The sequence below is a fragment of the Leptonychotes weddellii genome, chromosome 4 (assembly GCF_054177405.1).
Source record: "Leptonychotes weddellii isolate Sample4059 chromosome 4, ASM5417740v2, whole genome shotgun sequence".
Taxonomy (NCBI): Eukaryota; Metazoa; Chordata; class Mammalia; order Carnivora; family Phocidae; genus Leptonychotes; species Leptonychotes weddellii.
The window spans coordinates 10,337,654-10,355,149 of record NC_138372.1 but is presented as its reverse complement, the minus strand read 5'-3'; the positions used below and the strand labels follow the sequence as shown (position 1 = coordinate 10,355,149).

The 17,496-nt window shown below is 52.5% G+C and overlaps 1 protein-coding gene across 5 annotated transcripts; it reads left to right on the top strand.

The window, feature by feature from the left end:
- The first annotated feature begins 458 nt into the window (after positions 1 to 458).
- On the top strand, positions 459 to 17,496 carry CASP9 (caspase 9). 5 transcript variants are annotated; one of them, XM_081817531.1, is made up of 9 exons: positions 459 to 677; positions 3,432 to 3,813; positions 6,157 to 6,191; positions 6,738 to 6,914; positions 7,136 to 7,225; positions 8,437 to 8,584; positions 13,899 to 14,078; positions 14,719 to 14,828; positions 16,633 to 17,496. In XM_081817531.1, exons 1-9 carry the CDS (start codon positions 546 to 548, stop codon positions 16,720 to 16,722), a joined length of 1,344 nt encoding a protein of 447 aa, XP_081673657.1. In that variant the 5' UTR covers positions 459 to 545; the 3' UTR covers positions 16,723 to 17,496. The 5 variants fall into 5 exon arrangements, with proteins under 5 accessions (XP_081673657.1, XP_081673656.1, XP_081673659.1 ...); XM_081817530.1 differs by having other exon boundaries at positions 7,037 to 7,225; XM_081817534.1 differs by having other exon boundaries at positions 630 to 769; positions 7,037 to 7,225.

The window sequence follows — 17,496 nt, the reverse complement described above, 5'->3', positions numbered from 1 at the left end:
GAGAGTTCAGAACAGTAAACGACGACATCTGGGCACGGGGCGGGGGCAAGAGAATTACGGTTTTATTACCGGCGGGGAGGGGGCTAGAGGACACCATAGCCGGGAGGGGCTTGAATGGGGCGGGACAGACCATGGCATGGGTGTCCCTCTTACCAGCAGTGTGACCGCCTCCAAGTTTTTGTAAAAGCCGAGTGGCCGTGCCTTCTTGCTAGAGATTGGCGGCGCGGACTAGGAGTGCGCTCTGGGGGAGGGGCGGTGACTCGGAGTGAGCCCTGGGGGCGGAGCAGCGACGCGGGGGTGTGTCCTGGGGGCGGGGCGGCGACGCGGGGTGTGTCCCGGGGGCGGGGCGCGGAGGCAGAGCCGCTAGGGCGGAGGTGGTGCGGTGGCGGGGCCTGGGGGCGGGACCCGGGGGGCCGAGGGGCGATGCGGGGGCGGGGCTCAACGCGGTGGCGGGTCCCGAGGCGGGTCCTGGGCGGCGGGCGGGGCGCCGCGGCCGGGGCCCGGAAGCGGTCCGAGGCCGCCCGGGTCCTCGTCGTCTGGCCGCCATGGACGAGGCTGACCGGCAGCTCCTGCGGCGATGCCGGGTGCGGCTGGTCCGCGAGCTGCAGGTGGCCTCGCTCTGGGACGTTCTGCTGTCCCGCCAGCTCTTCACGCCCGCCATGATCGAGGACATTCAGGTGCGCCCCAGCTGGGGTCAGCGAGGCCGCGCGGAGAGGGTTGCTGAAGCCACAGCATGACTTAAAGGCCGAGCTCCCGCTCTCCACTCCTGGTCTGTGCCCCCGGTACCCATCCCTTTTGGGGAACCATCGTGTGGGAACCCCCTTTTCCCTCACGGCGTTGAGCCCGCTAGATCGTCCAGCGGAACCGTGCGATCCCGGACACCTCTTCCAGGGTTGGCTAGAGCGATTCCACGCCCTGCACCACCAGCATGCACTGTTGGCTGCTGCAGCGCTGTTTCTGCCCGGGAACTAGGCCCGTGTCCGGCCTTCTAGCGTGGGAGGTTCAGGGCACTCAGCTGGAGGGGGTGGGTCACACCGCCTGGCTCTGTGTCCCCCGCTAAGTCACTGATCGTCTTTGAGCCTTGGTTTCCTGGACTGTGAACTGGGGACAACAGTAGTAGCGTGAGAACCAAATGAGCTAATGGATGTGAAACTGTAAGGTCAGAGTCCGGGCCTAGCTGGCTGTGCCCTGCCCACTTTGTCCAGCCCCTCCTGTGCTAAGTTTATGTTTTCCTAAGGGGTTTTGGAGATGAGGGGCCTGATGCAGGTAATGGAGAAAATAAACATGTGAGGTTCTCTTTAAAAGCAGTTTCATGTCTTACTTGGCTCTCACCACAGGCCACTGAGGTTAGGAGGGGTCTAGGAGGTATTTCCTACCAGGAGGTGTGTTTGGCTTTCAGGAGGCCTCTGGCCACTGCCCTGGGGACTGCTTGCAGACCGAGTGTCCGTTTTCTCCATCATCCAGGAGCTTGGCCTGACCTAGTGAAGAAGTCTTTAATAGGATAAGGGTCATAATGAAAAATTACCAATGAATAATAATATTAAAAAAGTCTCATGAGCATCTGCTCTGTGGCCTGTACTGAGGAGTGGAAATTGTTTGAGGCCATATCCTTGCCTTCAGATACAAATTCAAATGCCCACAGAGGCCCAATGGGTGGGCGCTGCGGTGGGCAGCCCCCCAGCTCCAGCTCATATGGTCATTCCAGCATGCTGGCCCTGTGTTGCCAGATTTTTAAAGAGAAGCTGAAAGTCCTGATTTTGATGTTAAATTCCCTGATTTTAAATGTTAGCAACAAATTCAGATTTTAAAAGAACGTCACACGAACGACAAGGCCGCCATTTTGCCACACCTGGTTTGGCTGAGCCACATGGATCTGGGTCCTCATCCTGGCTTTGTTACATATTAGCAAGTTGTAGTGCCTTTCTGGGACTCAGTTTCCCTCATCTGTAAAGTGGGGATAATTGTAATTTAACCCCTTAAGGTTGTTGAGGGGGACTAGATGAAATGATGCATTTAACACAGTGTCTGTCTTACTGTGAGTGTTCCATAAATGTTGAGAGAAAGGCCCGTAGCTAGTTGTTTTCTTAGTGAGGTCTTTTCCGTGACATTATAGGTCTGTGCTGTTCAGTAGAGTAGCATTAGCCACATGTGGCTATTTAAGTGTAAATCTGAAGTAATTAATATTAAACAAAATAGAAAATTCGGTTCCTCAGTTGTAGGACCCCAGTGCTCAGTAGCCATGTTGGTTAATGCCTGCCATCTTGGTCAGCGCAGGTGAAGAATATTTCCATCATCGTAGAAAGTTCCCTTGGACAGTGCTGCTATAGGATATTTGAGGCCAGGGTGGTGTCTTATCCCTGTGGATCCTGAGGAACTTGGCCAGAGCTGGGTCTGAAAGGATGAGCAGATAAACAGTTTCTTCCTTTTCCCTGTGTCAGTGACCAGCCCCACCATCCTGACACCTGTTAACCTCAACCATTCCTGCACTTTACAGTCCACCTGATGAGTGCCCAAATCCTGTGCATTCTCCTTCTTGATTTTTTCTGGTGTGTTCACTCACTTCTCCATTCCTGCTGCACTGTCTTTGCCACCACCTGATCTGGCTGTGGCTCACTCCCTTCTGTTGTCCACCCTGCCCCTAGGATGATTTTTCTAAAAGGCAGATCTGACTCTGTCACTTTCCTAAAACTCCTCAGTAGCTGCTCACAGCTTTCTTGGCATGACCACACAAAGGTCTCATCCCTCACGACTGTTTCCCATTCCAGCTTACATTTCTCACTTCTCTGAATTCACTCTTCACTTCCTAATGTCCCTGGGGTCTCAGTAAAGACATCCCCTTCTGGAGGCCTCCCTGGCTTCCCAAGGCTGAGTTGGATTACCCCGGACCCTCCTAGGCCCATGTACTTTCCCACCTGACACTTCTGTGTTTGGTGTGTCACTGTTGATTTGTCTGTTTGCAACCCTCACTAGATGTCTGCTTCTTGAGGACTAATAATGTTCACTGCGGTATTTTCAGCACTTAGCAATGCTGGGCTCATAGGAGATGCCTCCAAAATAATGAATAGATAAGCAGGGCGCCTGGGTGGCTCAGTCGGCTAGGCGTCTGCCTTCGGCTCAGCTTGTGATCCCAGGGTCCTGGGATAGAGCCCCGTGTCGGGTTCCCTGCTCGGTGGGGAGCCTGCTTCTCCCTCTCCCTCTGCCTGCTGCTCCCCCTGCTTGTGCTCTCTGTCTCTCAAATAAATAAATAAAATCTTTAAAAAAAATAAATAAGTGAAGGCTGGCAAGTGGCACACACTCAGTGTAACTGCAGGCTCAAATTTTGCCCATGTGACCGATTGTTTAGACTTAGGCTAGATGGGAAATGGGGGGTACAAAATGAGAGTCACAGGACATTGTGTGGATAACACTGCCATGTCTTTCTTTCCAAACAGCATGCAGGCTCGGGATCTCGGAGCGATCAGGTCAGGCAGCTGGTCATAGATCTAGAGACCCGAGGGAGTCAGGCCCTTCCTTTGTTCATCTCCTGCTTAGAGGACACAGACCAGGACGTGCTGGCTTCATTCCTGAGAATGAGTCGGCAAGAAGAAAAGCAGAATCCAGAGGCTGTCAGACCCCTGAACCTCAGGCCTGTGGTGCTTGGACCAATGGGCCTCACACCAGAGGATCTCAGAGAGAAGACGGGTCCATTAAAGTCGACTCCGAGAAAACTCGCTCCAGTGGTGCTGGGGCCTGAGCAGCTCTGGCCAGCCAAGCTCAGGCCAGAGGTTCTCAGACCAGAGGTGCCCAGGCCAGTGGACAATTGTTCTGATGTCTGTGAGTACCAAGAGAGTGGTTGGTGGGTAGTTGGACCTATGAGGTTAATGACCTTGGATGTCCAGATCTCTCCCCGGGTGTGGGAAGTTCTCAGCCATTATTTTTCTAAATAAGCCTGCTGCCCCTTTCTCCCTCTCTTCCTTCTTTTGGGACCCCAGTAACGCATAGATGTTTCTTTTCAAGATAACCCATAGTTCATGTAGGCTTTCTTCATCTTTGATCTTTTCTCTTTTTTCTCTGCTGATAATTTCAAATGACTTGTCTTCTACTTCGCAGATTCTTTCTTCTGCGTGATTGAGTCTGATGTTGATGCTGTCTGTTGCATTTTTAATTTCATTCATGGCATCCTTCAGCTCCAGAATTTCTGTTTGGTTCTTTTTTATGATTTCTATCTCTTTTGTTCACGTGTTGTTTTCCTGATGTTGTTGAACTGTCTTTGTGTATACTCTTGTAGCTTACTGAGCTTCCTTGAGACAGCAGTTTTGAATTCTTTATCTGACACATTGCAGGTTTCTATTTCTCAGGGGTCAGTTTCTGGAAAATTATTTTGCTCCTTTGGTGGTGTCCTATTTCCTTGATTTCTCATGTTTCTTGAAGTCATGTGTTGGCTTTGCATTTGAAGGAGGAGTCACCTCCTCCAGTCCTTACTGACTGGCTTCTTCAGTGCATCTAATTTTGGATTACTTTGCACCAGCGGTGTTTTGGAGCTCCTCTGCTCGATTCCTGGACTTCCACAAAGGCAGTCTCATTTGTGGATGATTGTCAAAATGGGTGTTCATTGTCAGGGAAGGCGGTGGAAAACTCTTAATTGTGCTACTTTGATGATGTCCCTCTCTCACTTTGTGGATCGATACTACTAATTTGGGGAATGAAAGAATTCTTCAGTTGTGGATAATAGTTATATTGTTGGGGTGCAGTGGGATTTTGGAAATGAGCAATAGTTCCAGATTTGAGGCTGTGAATTACAGGATTCTTCAAGCAGGTAAAACCATTTCCGATTAAAAAATGGGATGTGAGGGGTGCCTGGGTGGCTCAGTCGTTAAGTGTCTGCCTTTGGCTCAGGTCATGATCCCAGGGTCCTGGGATCGAGCCCTGCATCAGGCTCCCTGCTCCACGGGAAGCCTGCTTCTCCCTCTCCCACTCCCCCTGCTTGTGTTCCCTCTCTCGCTGTGTCTCTCTCTGACAAATAAATAAATAAAATCTTAAAAAAAAAAAAAGTTACTTTAAAAAAAAAAAAAGGGATGTGAATGCTTTTCTGGCATGGCTTTAAAACTCTTGAGAGAATAGTTCCCAGCAAGGGGTCCCGGCCCTCTGTGAGCAATGAATGGCACCATTGTGGGATCAGGAGAATAGGCTCCAGTGCAGTTCACCTTACATTGCAACTCAGAGAGAGCCACCAAGTTCTCTTTGTTTAAGAAGAAAAAAGGTCCTCCTACCTTATAGGCTCGTGGTCAGTGGACTTCTTGCTAATCAAAATGAAAACTCATTTGACACTGAAGGAAAAACGATCACCTTTACTCATTTATTCATTCTGCACATATTTGCTGAGGACTTTCTGGGTGCTGGGCTCCACGGATTCTACAGACAGGAAGCGTCCACTCTCCTAGAGCTTCCCTTATGCCTTTCTGTTTTAGAATTTCATATGAATGGAATCATGTCACGTATACTCTTCTGGCTTCTTTTCCTTGGCATAAAGTTTTGTTTTATCCGCAGTGTTGTACATTTTCAGGCTGTGGACTGTTCCCTTGTATGGCTTTTTCCATAAATTGTTTATCCATCAACTTGTTGATGAACATTTGGGTTGTTTCTGGTTCCTGGCATTAAGAATAAGGCTTCAGTGGGGTGCGTGGGTGGCTCAGTTGGTTAAGCATCTGACTTCATTTCAGGTCATGATCTTGGGGTCCTGGGATCGAGGCCTGCGTTGGGCTCTGTGCTCGGCGGGGAGTCTGCTCCTCCCTCTCCCTCTCCCTCTCCCACTGTTCCTCCTCCCCGCTTGTGCATGCATGTGCTCGCTCTCTCTCAGATAAATAAATAAAATCTTTAAGGAAAAAAAAAGAATAAGGCTTCAGTGATCATCCACGGCCAGGTTTTTTTGTGCTCACTGCACTCATTTCTCTTGGGTCTATACCCTGGAATGGAATTGCTGGTCAGAGGGTAGGTGTGTGCTTAACCTCACTGGAGACTTCTGAGCTGTTCTGCAAGGTGGCTGTGCCCCTAGTCTCCCACCAGCACCCCCTAATGTTTCCCGAATTCTTGCTCTTCTGTATTCAAAGACCCTTTTCCCACCCCTGTTGGGCCAGGTGTTCACGTCTTGTCTCTCTCTCTATCTCTCTGTTTCTCCAGGTGCTCAGGAGATTTCCAAGCAAAATCCTGATTTGGTGAGTCTTCCTGTGACTTGGGGCCAGCTGCCTTGGCTTTGGGCTCTTCTGCTCTGTACGTCCCAGGTCCTTCCCTCTGCAGCTGTGTCGGGAGCCCAGGGAACTAAGCCCAGCTGTTGGGAGGGTCCCAGGCCCCCTACCGCTCCCTGATGCTTGACACAGCTCTTCCTGGAGCAGGCTGTCCGAGCCTCCCTGCTCTTCCCTTGTCTGTGAAGTCAGGGGGTCAGACCTCACAGGAGGGGGTCAGACCATCAGCATCGGCTGTGGGATTGAATCACTCCCACTCGTGTGTGGGGGTCTGGGCTCCATGCCGGGATACCGGGGAGCAGACCCCTTGTGTTCCTAGCCCCTGTGGAGCCATCAGAAGCTAGTTACACAGAAACATATCTCAGTCTCAGTCTCAGTCTCAGTCGTGTTAAGTACTGTGGCAAAAAGAACAGGCTGCTGTGAGAGGGGATTCCAGGGGACACGGGGCCCAGGGGCTCGCCTTCTCTCCAGAGGGGTGCCGTGAGACCCCAGCTGACACTGGTCCTCGGGCTTGGGCAGGCCTACGCCCTGAACGCAGACCCCTGTGGCCACTGCCTCATCATCAACAACGTGAACTTCTGCCTCGAGTCAAGGCTCACGGCCCGCACCGGCTCCGATATCGACTGTGAAAAGCTGCAGCGACGCTTCCGCTTGCTGCATTTCACGGTGGAGGTGAAGTGCGACCTGATGGCCAAGGTAGGGTCGCTGTCCATGGAGAGGTGGGGGAGGGGCGGGGCGGCGTCCTGCCGTACCCGAGCACAGCACCTGGTGTCCAAGAACGGTGGCTCTCGTGACTGTCACGATGGTCATTACTGCAGTGTTGGCCCCGGGAGCAGGGAAGGGGCTCTGCCCAGGCGGGCCCAGCGTGGGGACCGGATCCATCAGTGCTGCGGCTCATCTGCCACCTTCTCTCGCAGCAAATGGTCCAGGCTTTGGTGGAGCTGGCGCGGCGGGACCACAGCGGCCTGGACTGCTGCGTGGTGGTTGTCCTCTCTCACGGCTGTCAGGTAGACGCTCCTTGGGTAGCTGCCCCCAAGTGCTGAGCTGAGAGGCCCTGACGGAGCCCCGTCCCTTCCTGTGTCCTGGCCTTGTGGGAAGAGCTGTGGGGCCCCGTCTATCCCCTGTTGTCTTCCTGGGAGCCAGCCGGCCCTCTGAGCAGTTGGATGCTCCTCCTGGGTGGGGCTGTGTTCCTGGGAGAAGCCATCTGGGAAAGGCAGGGAGGAGATTCTGCCCACAGAGCTCCTACCCTGGATTTTATTCAGAGCCGGGCACAGCACACAGGAGCTCCCAGCTCCTGCCTCCATCCCGCTAGGCATTGTCCCAGGCCCTTTGCCGTTGCCTGGGTGTCAGGACACTGGGATCCACTCTAGGCATGGCCACTAACGTGCTGCGTCTGCGTCATTGTGGCCCAGCCCGTCCCACTGCCTGGGCCTCAGGTCCCCGAACTTTTCATGTGAGGGTTGGACAGGTCAGGGGCTCCAAGCTGGAGGCCTGTAGTCCCCCTGGGGGTTGCACAGTGTTTTCAAAAGCGGCAACTTTCTCAGAGAAATCAGGATTTCCAGCTTCTCTTGAAAAACCACAATGGTCTGGCCTTACTAGGCCACATCCTCACAGAGTGAAACTCTGGCCTGTAGCTGGGCAGGGACTGCCCCCTTTTCATTCATGGTGTGACCCCTGGACCAGCAGTACAGGCTTCACCAGGAACTCATGAGAAATTCAGACTCTCAGGCCTTGCCCCAGACCTCTTCACGGGGAGCCTCTGCTTTGATAGGGTCCCCGTACGCAGAAAGTCTGAGAAGAACTGATCTAGAGCAGTGGTTCTCAATGCTTAGCTGCATCAGAGGCTCCTGAAAGACCGTATCGCTGGGCCCCACCACCAGGCTTTTGAGTTAGGTCTGGCAGGAGCCCAGGAATCAGCATGCCTTACAGGTTCCCAGGTGATACAGATGCCACTGGTCCAGGGACCACACTTTGAGAACCACCATTCTAGAAGAAGCTGGTCAGCGCTCTCCAGTTAGGCTAATGTTTTAGGCACATGAGTCTGAGACCTCTGGAATAGAGACTGCCTAGGACCCATCCAGAGCCTACCTCTGTCTAAGTCCGGCTTGTGCCCCTGGCTGGGACCTTCTAAACGCTTGGCCCCACATCGGCTCTGAACAGTGTGTTAGATTCCTACCCCAGCTTCTTGGTTTTGTAACCAGGATTTTTGGTCTCCTAGGCCAGCCACCGCCAGTTCCCAGGGGCGGTTTATGGCACGGATGGATGTCTTGTGTCCATCGAGAAAATTGTGAACATCTTCAATGGAGCCAGCTGCCCCAGCTTGGGAGGGAAGCCCAAGCTCTTCTTCATCCAGGCCTGTGGTGGGGGTAAGCAGGTCCTCAGTCTCCCTGCCGATGACTCTAGTGGGAGGAGCCGCCCCTGCCTCCTTCTCTCTCCAGTCCCTCCTGATGCCCAAGGGGCAGTCAGAGGGTCCTAAACATGGCCCCTTTGCCCGAACGGCAGCACCTGCCTCTGCCTCGAGTAGGTCTCAGCTTTGTCCAGCCTGTAGAGGTTAGAGCCTTCCAGCTCACGGTGCAGGAGCCTCTGGGGCTCATTCAGCTCTGGCAGCTTCAACTCCAGAGACTTGGCAATCACAAAGCAGAGGAGAGGAAAAAAACCTCTTTCATTTTCCTTATCGCTCCCCCGACCTCCGTCAACTAGACCTTCTTTCTGCTGTCGCAGAGAAAGGGAGGCCAGAGCTAAATTAAATTCCCAAGGGCCCAGGTACTGGAGATTTCAGTAATATTATGTGTGTGTATATATACATAAACATATATATGTATATATATGTATACATACACACAAAATATATATATATATTTTTTTGTTTGTTTGTTTTAAGAGAGAGAGAGAACACGAGCAGGGGGGTGGGGAGGGACAGAGGGAGAGGGAGAGGGAGAGAGAATCCCAAGCAGATTCCATGCTGAGTGCAGAGCCTGATGCAGGGCTCATTCCCAGGGCCCTGAGATCATAACCTGTGGCATATACTTTTTTTTTTTTAAGATTTATTTATATATTTTAGAGCAAGAGCGTGGGGGCGGTGGGGAGGGACAGAGAGAGAGGGAGACAAGCAGACTCCCTGCTGAGCGGGTGGGGGGGTGGAGCCCGATGCGGGGCTCGATCCCGGGACCCTGAGATCATGACCTAAGCTGAAACCAAGAGTTGAATGCTTAACCGGCTGAGCCACCCAGGTGCCCCAGCAGCATATTTTTCTGAATGTGTTCATTTGTCCCATACTGTTCCACGTTGGCGGGGGTAAGGTGAGGGGGTGTGGGTTGTCTAGGAGAGCAGGCTCTGGTCACATGACATCTGGTAAGTGTTTATTGAGTATCTGCTGTAGACACCCAGCTGTGTGTTGGGTGCTGGGGATCCAGGATAGACAGGGTCTCTGCTCCCTGGAATTTATAATTTGACTGGAAATGTATCAAGTCACTGTCGTGACCCATGCCCATAGCTTGGCCGTGAGTGACTGGGAATACCAGGTTTAATCTTGGTGGCTACTTATTTCCTGTACAAACATGGGCCAGTTAATCTCTAGAAGTCTTGGCCAGTGGGGATAATAACAGAACCTATCTCCTAGCATCGCTATCAAATATCTAGTGCGTGAATCAGTGCATGTACAGTACTTAACACAGTGCCCGGTTCATTTTTGTAGCTGCAGACTTGGACTCTCCCTGTCCCCCTGACCCCAGAAGACCCCGTGTTGCATAGGAGCCCTCTGTCCCCCTGTCCCCAGTACAGTTACCTCAGAGTTATGGTAAGAGGAAGGTGGAAAGGCTGCTGCTCTTGGGGTCGTAGAAATCCTCTCCAACTCATCGTTTTTCTTATGATCCCAAATGTAGTCAGGTGATGTTCTTACTCTGAAGCAAATGGTTCTTCTTTCTTGTATGAGGAGAATGAAAGATGAAGTGGGCAAGGGAACCATGGATGGAGGCTGAGCTGGGATGCTGGCTTTCTGGGAAAGTTATGGTTAGCTGGTCTTCAGGCTCAGTGCCTCCTCATTGTCCATTCTCAGCAGCATGGAGGGTCTTTGCAGGGTCACTCTCTGGACCCCTTAGCGAACCCACAAGGTCTCCTGCAGCCTCTGTTCTTCCCTCACAGCACTTTCTCCTTGTATTGAGATGGCCTCACCTCCTGCTCAGCTCTCCCAGGGCAGGGCCAGGCCCATCTGCCTTCAGCCAGGTCCCTTCAGCCTGGCACAAAGCTCACCGGATGGTGGTATCTTCTGTGGATTCTAATTATTTGATTTTGAAATAGAACCGTATAAAAATTACTGTGAGCAAAATTTTAAATAATATCGATTCCCTCCACTAAAAAATCCCCAACTCGATGGGAGCAGCAAGATTTCAGAGCTGGAATGCAGTGATTAGGATGCTGCCTTTGGAACTGTGGTCCCTGCTCTGTCCCCAGGCCACTGTTGACCTTGTGTGTAACGCCGTGGCCACATGGGGGCGGTACAGCGGCTGAGAACAGAAATGCTGACCTGCCCCGCAATCTGCGTCTGCGACCTGCGGGGCGTCCTCTTGTTTACAGGCATCTGAACATCTGCCCTGGATTTTGGTGACTTTTGGGTTGCTTTTGCAAAATTCACTGTTGTTACAGTTTCAAACAGTTTTAAAATCCTTTGACAAGTCGCGCACCCCTTCCAAGAGGTAGCGCACGCCCCAGGGCAGAAACGTGCGCCTCAGAGTTGGTAGTGCTGGTGTGGCATATGGCAAGTAGCGTGATACGGCGTGGCCCAGCCCGATGCACTTGGCCGGAGCCGAGCAGCCTCTGTGAGGCCCAGCTGTTCATTTTGGGGCAGCCCGTCTTCAGACTTCTAGAGCTCGTGCTGAGAAGGCAGAAGGAAGCACAATGTGCCACGTGGTTGTGGATTTTCTGTGCTGAGGGGACAGCGCCTCCTCCTGCTGGGTGTTCACTCTTACGGGGAAATTAGTCTGCCTTACAGGGGGTTCGAGAATCTCCTTAAGGACACAGCTGTGCATAAGATACATAACCCGTGGGCGAGGCTTTCACCTCAGAGTTGTCGAATGAGGAGGACACGTGAATGGAGATGGAGTTCGCATCCCCTGTCTGCCTCTCTCTCTCTCTCTCTCTGTCTCTCTCGTATTCCCCTCTCGGATCCCCCTCTCGGATCCCACTGTGTCTTCTCCGCTTTCCCCAGGCGGTCCCTCTGCCCCCCTCCGTCTCCTTAGGCCATTCCTGCGGCTTCCCCCACCACAGTGCCCCCGACCCCGGCCACCCACATCTCAGGTCCCGGCTCCTGTTCCACTTCAAGTCATTCCCAGACACCCAGGGCAGATTCCGGAATCTCGGCCAAGAAAACAACCAGAAGCAGGGACCTGAGTAAGCAGGGGAACAGCCCAGCTCTCACACGGCTCAGAAGCCCAGGCTTTGCAGGCTTGGGGGCCTCCATGGAAGAGGCAGCGGGGCTGAGAGGCAACACACAGAGGGCAGAATCCCGGCCCTTGAAGGTCAGCTGCGAGAACAAAGGCAAATCGCCCAGTTTCTGGGTCAGATGTATGGGGTGAGAGGTCAGTAGATGTTGGGGCTATTATATGGGGTTGCCAGAACCATCCTTGTCCCGTCTCTGGCCCCTGCAGTTGGGACTCCAGCTTCCCTGGGTGAACTGTGACCTCCTTCCCTCCTTGCTGTTTCCCACCACAGATCCAGCCGCGAAACCCGCCTCCTCTCCTGCCCAGGGTCTGCCTGACCTGCTGCTTCCCCCACCAGGACTCTTCCCTCTCCTATCAGAGCCTGGGTCACAGTCACCTGCCCCAGAAACCATTCCCTAAGGAACCCTCCGGGCCACTCTGTCTTCTGTCTGCTTTTTCTGAAGCTCTTTGTAGCTGCTTTCTGTCTGGAGTGGCCCATTGCACCCTGCAGTGATTCCCTGGAGCTCGTCTTGGGAGACCTCCTGCCATGTCATCACCCCGACGGCTCTGTGGCAGAGCTGTGGGTGGCCGGAGTCCTGCCCTGACCCCTCTGGTTTCCAGGTCTGCCACAGCTTTGGGGGGAATTCGGAATTTGAAACCGAAAAGACAGAAAATGTGAGTGCAGAAATCATCCAGGATCTTGCGAGCCTGACACAGCGGTCTCATTTCTGCCTCTTATCTGTGGATGGTGGCCCGCGGGCACAGTCTGCTTTTTCTCATCCTGTGTTAGCCCGTGAGCATTTCTTCACATTGCTGCGGTCCTCATCACCGCTAGTTCAGAGGGCTTTATAATGCTCCGTTTTAGTGATCGGCACTCACTAATCCATTTCCCTAACGTCCGCCATTGAGGTGATACCCAATTTTTGGCTCCCGTGACCACAAATGTCTTTGCATAGAGGGTGTTGACGTCACTTCTTGAATTAGTTCCTGGGGAAAGTACAGGGTCAGAGGGTGTAAACATCTCCACAGATCCCATGACCTATGGTTTGCCGCCGCCTTTGATTCCCTACAAGGATCTGAGATACCTTTGCGAGTACGAGTAATATAGTAGAACAAAATAACGAGGGAGGCAGGGGAGATGCAAGGACAGAAGAGTACAACCCATTCAGCAGACATACGATGGACAGAGAGACGAGAGATGTCTGGAAGGAAACACACGGCTTGTTAATAGAGGCCGCCCCCCTGAGAACAAGATCGAATAATGCTACTTGTTTTTTAATGACATAAAGTTGATCATTTTAACCGTTTTAAAGTATACAGTTCAGTGGCAGTGAGTACATGAGCACACATGCCCGTGACCTAATTCTAGAACTTTCTCATCGCCCCGAACAGAAGCTTCATACCCATCAGCACTCACTCTCCGTGCCTGCCTCCTCTCAGTCCCTGGCAATGACTCGCCTGCTTTCTTCTTTGTGGTTCTGCCCATTCTGGGTCTTTCACGTACACGGAGCCAGAGACGTGGCCTTTGGCATCTGGTTCTTGCGCTTGGCATGTTTCCAGCGCCCGTCCACAGTGCACCAGGGGCCAGCGCTTCCTTCCTTTTCAAGCCAGAATGAAATTCCACTGGATGTGTGCAGCCCGTTGTTTATCCATTCGTCTGTCGTGGACGTGGGTTGTCTCCACCGTTTGTCTGTTGTGAATAATGCTGCTGTGAACATTGCTGTGCAAGGTTTTGTCTGAACACCCATTTTTGGTTCCCTTGGGTGTTACCTTGTAACTTGTTTTTACAGCTTTTTAAAAAAATTGTGATTAGATATAATTTTACCTAATGTATGTGTAAAACTTTTGTTATAGTAAAAAGTAAAGGTCTGGGGACTCCTGGGTGGCTCAGTCGGTTAAGCATCCAACTCTGGATTTCGGCTCAGGTCGTGATCTCAGGGTCGTGGGTTTGAGCCCCGTGTTGGGCTTCATGCTCGGTGGGGAGTCTGCTTGAGATTCTCTCTCTCCCTCTCCCTCTCCCTCTGCCCCTCCCCTGCTCACACATGCATGCTCTCTCTCTCAAATAAATAAATCTTAAAAAAAAAAAAAAGAAAGGCAAAGCTTCGGTTTCTGTTTCTTGCTGATATTTGCTCAGCCCCGGAACCCTGGCTCCAGAGGGAGTGCGGTGGTCTCAGGCTGGGACAGGTCGGATGTCACCAGGAAGTGAGGAACAGGAGCTTTGGTCTGTGTGTGTCAGTGATGAGTGGTGTGTCTTTCGTCCCTGCAGAGCAGAAAGACCATGGGTTTGAGGTGGCCTGCGCTTCCCCTGAAGACAGGACCTCTGGCAGTGACCCGGAGTCAGACGCTGTCCTGTTCCAGGAAGGCCCAGGCCCCTTTGACCAGCCAGACGCCGTGTCTAGTTTGCCCACACCCAGTGATATCTTCGTGTCCTACTCCACCTTCCCAGGTGAGCGCATCAGGAGAGCTCCTCCTCCCAGCCGGCGGGTCCCCCCGCCCCGGTCTGCCCTAGAAGCAGCTGTGTTGTGAAGGAAAGGCGTGGGGGTGAGTCTCAGCTCTGCCTCTTGCCATCTGTGGGACCCTGAGCAAGTTACTTCGCCTCTCTGAGCCTCAGCTCGGGGCGAGGCAGGCGAGGCGCTTAGGATGCAGAATTTAAGGGGGCACCTGCTCTTGGGTTTGTATGCCTCACTTGCCTCACCCTTGTCTTGGTCCTGCCTCGGTCTTGTCATCTTTAAAATGGGAAGAGCAGTCCCACTTCAGGGGGCGCCCTGGGGGTTCGAGAAGTGGTTAGTGCCTCGCTGAGCACGGTGCCTGGCACGCAGCAGGTGTGACGAGCGTTAGTCTCCTTCCTTTCTTAGCCCTCCGTGACTTCTCAGAGCCTTGTTCTCCTTGCTGGGAAAGCAGGAATCACAACCAAAGGCCCAAGGTGGTGGGGAGGGTGAAGTAAGGTCCTGACCGGGACAGAGCGCAGGGATGTGGGCCGCTCCTGCTGGACGTGTGAATGGGCCCAAGTCCAGAGGCGGCTCCAGCCTGCACGTGGGGGTTGGCTAGCGGCTCTCCAATAAAGTTCAGCCTCTCTGCTTCTGCAGGCTTTGTTTCCTGGAGGGATACCAGGAGAGGCTCCTGGTACGTGGAGACCTTGGATGGGGTTTTTGAGCAGTGGGCTCACTCTGAAGACCTGCAGACCCTCCTGCTCAGGGTGAGCATGGCCTTCCTCTGGGGAAGGAGAGGGAAGGCTGCTGGGAGGGGCATGCGTCCTCCTCGGGAGAGGGCGGGAAGGGGGGCAGGGCCCCAGGCCCACACCAGAGGTTTCTTCTGCATCTTGGCTTGCCATGAGGTTGGTGCTTCTGCTTCTCTTAATTGCGAGGTGTTACTATTACGTGACATTGGCCCGTTGTTCAAAGGGCTGCCTTCCCTGGCTCCTCTGACGTCCCAGGCTGACACTGGCATCCCCACTTGCAGAGCCAGTCCTCAGCGCAGGGCAGGATGGTGCAGTGGCCAGAGCGTGGCATTTCCTGAAGGCAGGTCGTGGGGCCTGCACCCTTTGCCCCACAATGTAGTCTTCTACCCTTGACCCTCAAGAATTATGATTTCTTCAGTATATGCTCTTCTCGGGGGACCCCAGTGAGAGAGCGGGAAGGATGGCCTGATAGGGTCCCAGCCTCTCTCCTTGGGATCCTGCTCAGAGCAGCTGCTTCCTCCATGGGTCTCAGAGCACACGTGGGCCTCTCCCGCTTGCTCAGGTGTTTTGTATCGTGAGAAGGGTCTGGAAGGGCTGGGACCATGCCTTCCTCCTGGAGAGGCTCTGGCTTTGTGCTTTGTGGTGCGGAGCGGAGGAGAAAGGAAAAGCAAGTACAGACTTGAGGGGGCCCCATGCACTGTGGCTCTGGGCAGGTGACCTCAGAAGCAGCCGAGCCCTGCAGGGTCAGGCTGGGAGTCCGTCAGGGCCAAGCGGTGCACTTGGCTCCTGGACCTAATCTCTTCTCTCGGCATTTCTTGAAGCAAACCTCTCAATCTGATTTGAACTTTGTGAAGTTTTGAAGTTTGAAATTTTGAATTTTGAGTTTTCTAAACTTACAATGGATATACTCTTCTTTCAACACCCTCCCTCCCAACTCAAGGAGGCTGCAGGTTTTTTAAATTGTTCTTAAGCTTTTATGTATGTATGTATGTATTTATTGAAGTATAGTTGTCATATGTAGTAATGTAATGTGAAGTTTCAGGCATACAACACGGTGACTTGACAATCCTGACGTCACCACGATAAGTGTAGTTGCCATACAAAGTTATTACAGTATTATTGACTATATTCTCTATGCTGCACTTTTCATGCCCGGAAGTTTGTACCTTTTAATTCCCTTCTCCTACTTTGCCCATCCCCCCTCTGCCCTGCCCTGCAGCATTATTGACAACAGACAAGATTTGGAAGCAGCCTAAGCATCCGTCCATAGATGCATGGATAAAGAAGACATGGTCTAGATGCACAATGGAATATTACTCAGCCATAAAAAAGAATGAGATCTCCCCATTTGTGACAACATGGTTGGGGCTAGAGGGTATTATGCAGAGTGAAATAAGACAGAGAAAGACTAATACTGTATGGGTTTCACTTATATGTGGAATTAATTGTTTTTAAAGATTTTATTTATTTATTTATTTGAGAGAGAGAGAGAGAGAATGCACAAGCAGGGGGAGCGGCAGGCAGAGGGAGAGGGAGAAGCAGACTCCCTGCCAAGCGGGGAGCCCGATGTAGGGCTCAGTCCCTGGACCCTGGGATCATGACCTGAGCCGAAGGCAGACTCCCAACCGACTGAGCCACCCAGGTGTCCCTTATATGTGGAATCTAAAAGACAACCAACAGACAGAAACAGACTCATAGACACAGAGTACAAGCCGGCGCTATGTCAGGGCTGGGTCAGTGGCCATTCCCCTGCAGCCCCTCCCTGGACCTCTGACTTCCATCGAGAGCCCTCACAGACTTCCCCGTGCTCATGTTTTCACAGGTCGCTAATGCTGTTTCGCAGAAAGGGATTTACAAACAGATTCCCGGTTGTTTCAATTTCCTCCGGAAAAAACTCTTTTTTAAAATGTGATGCGGGCCAGAGCCCCTCCGCCTCTCACCCTGCTTTACTGTTAACCCCAAAACCTTCCTGCTCCGGGCCCACGGCAGCCGAGGCCAGGTCTGTTCTATGGCTGTGGCTGTCGTTCTTTCAAGGGGTTTGTGGCCTCTCGTGGGTCTGCTCTTTCCCCACCAGTGCCAGACAGGCTCTTAGCAGCTTCCACGTTGGAGACAAATGACCTGCGAGAGGAAGAGGGGCAGAAGACTACCAAGGACACTGCAGGACTCTTCCCAGCAGCCCTTTCTCCAGCCAGTGGCTGGGGCCTGTGACCCCATGGTTGTCTCTACAGGAAGGCTTTTGACCTCAGTACTATTGACATTTGGGGCCAGATAATCCTTTGTTGTGGGGCCGTCCTGTGCGCTGTAAGATATTGAGCAGCGTCCCTGGCCTCTGCCCATAGATGCCTGTACACCCTTCCCCGAGTAGTAACGACCAAAAATGTCTTCAGACACTGTCAGATGTCCCCCCGTGGGGCCCCACTTGAGAACCACTGATCCAAAGGAAGTTTTGGTTACAAACAAATCAGCATCTCTCTTAGATCAGCAAGTATGGGGCTACTGGAGTCTGAACAGTTGGAGTCTGCAAATCCTAAGTGAAGTTTTAAAAGTTACCTATTTTTCTTATGTTCTAGTATGCTTAAAAAAATCTTAGGTGAATATGGACCCCCCCCTTTTTTTTTTTTTGCCTATTTCCCCCCCTCACTTTGTTCCAACTGTTTGTTTTTCCTTATAAAGGAGATTTTTTGCT

What these genes read in the sequence shown, in the direction of transcription:
- CASP9 (XM_081817530.1), top strand. Translation starts at nt 546, where the DNA reads ATGGACGAGGCTGACCGGCAGCTCCTGCGGCGATGCCGGGTGCGGCTG. An exon ending in CCAAGCAAAATCCTGATTTG is followed by an intron (nt 6,192 to 6,737) that starts GTGAGTCTTCCT and finishes GGGCTTGGGCAG; the next exon opens with GCCTACGCCCTGAACGCAGA. An exon ending in TCCTCTCTCACGGCTGTCAG is followed by an intron (nt 7,226 to 8,436) that starts GTAGACGCTCCT and finishes TTGGTCTCCTAG; the next exon opens with GCCAGCCACCGCCAGTTCCC.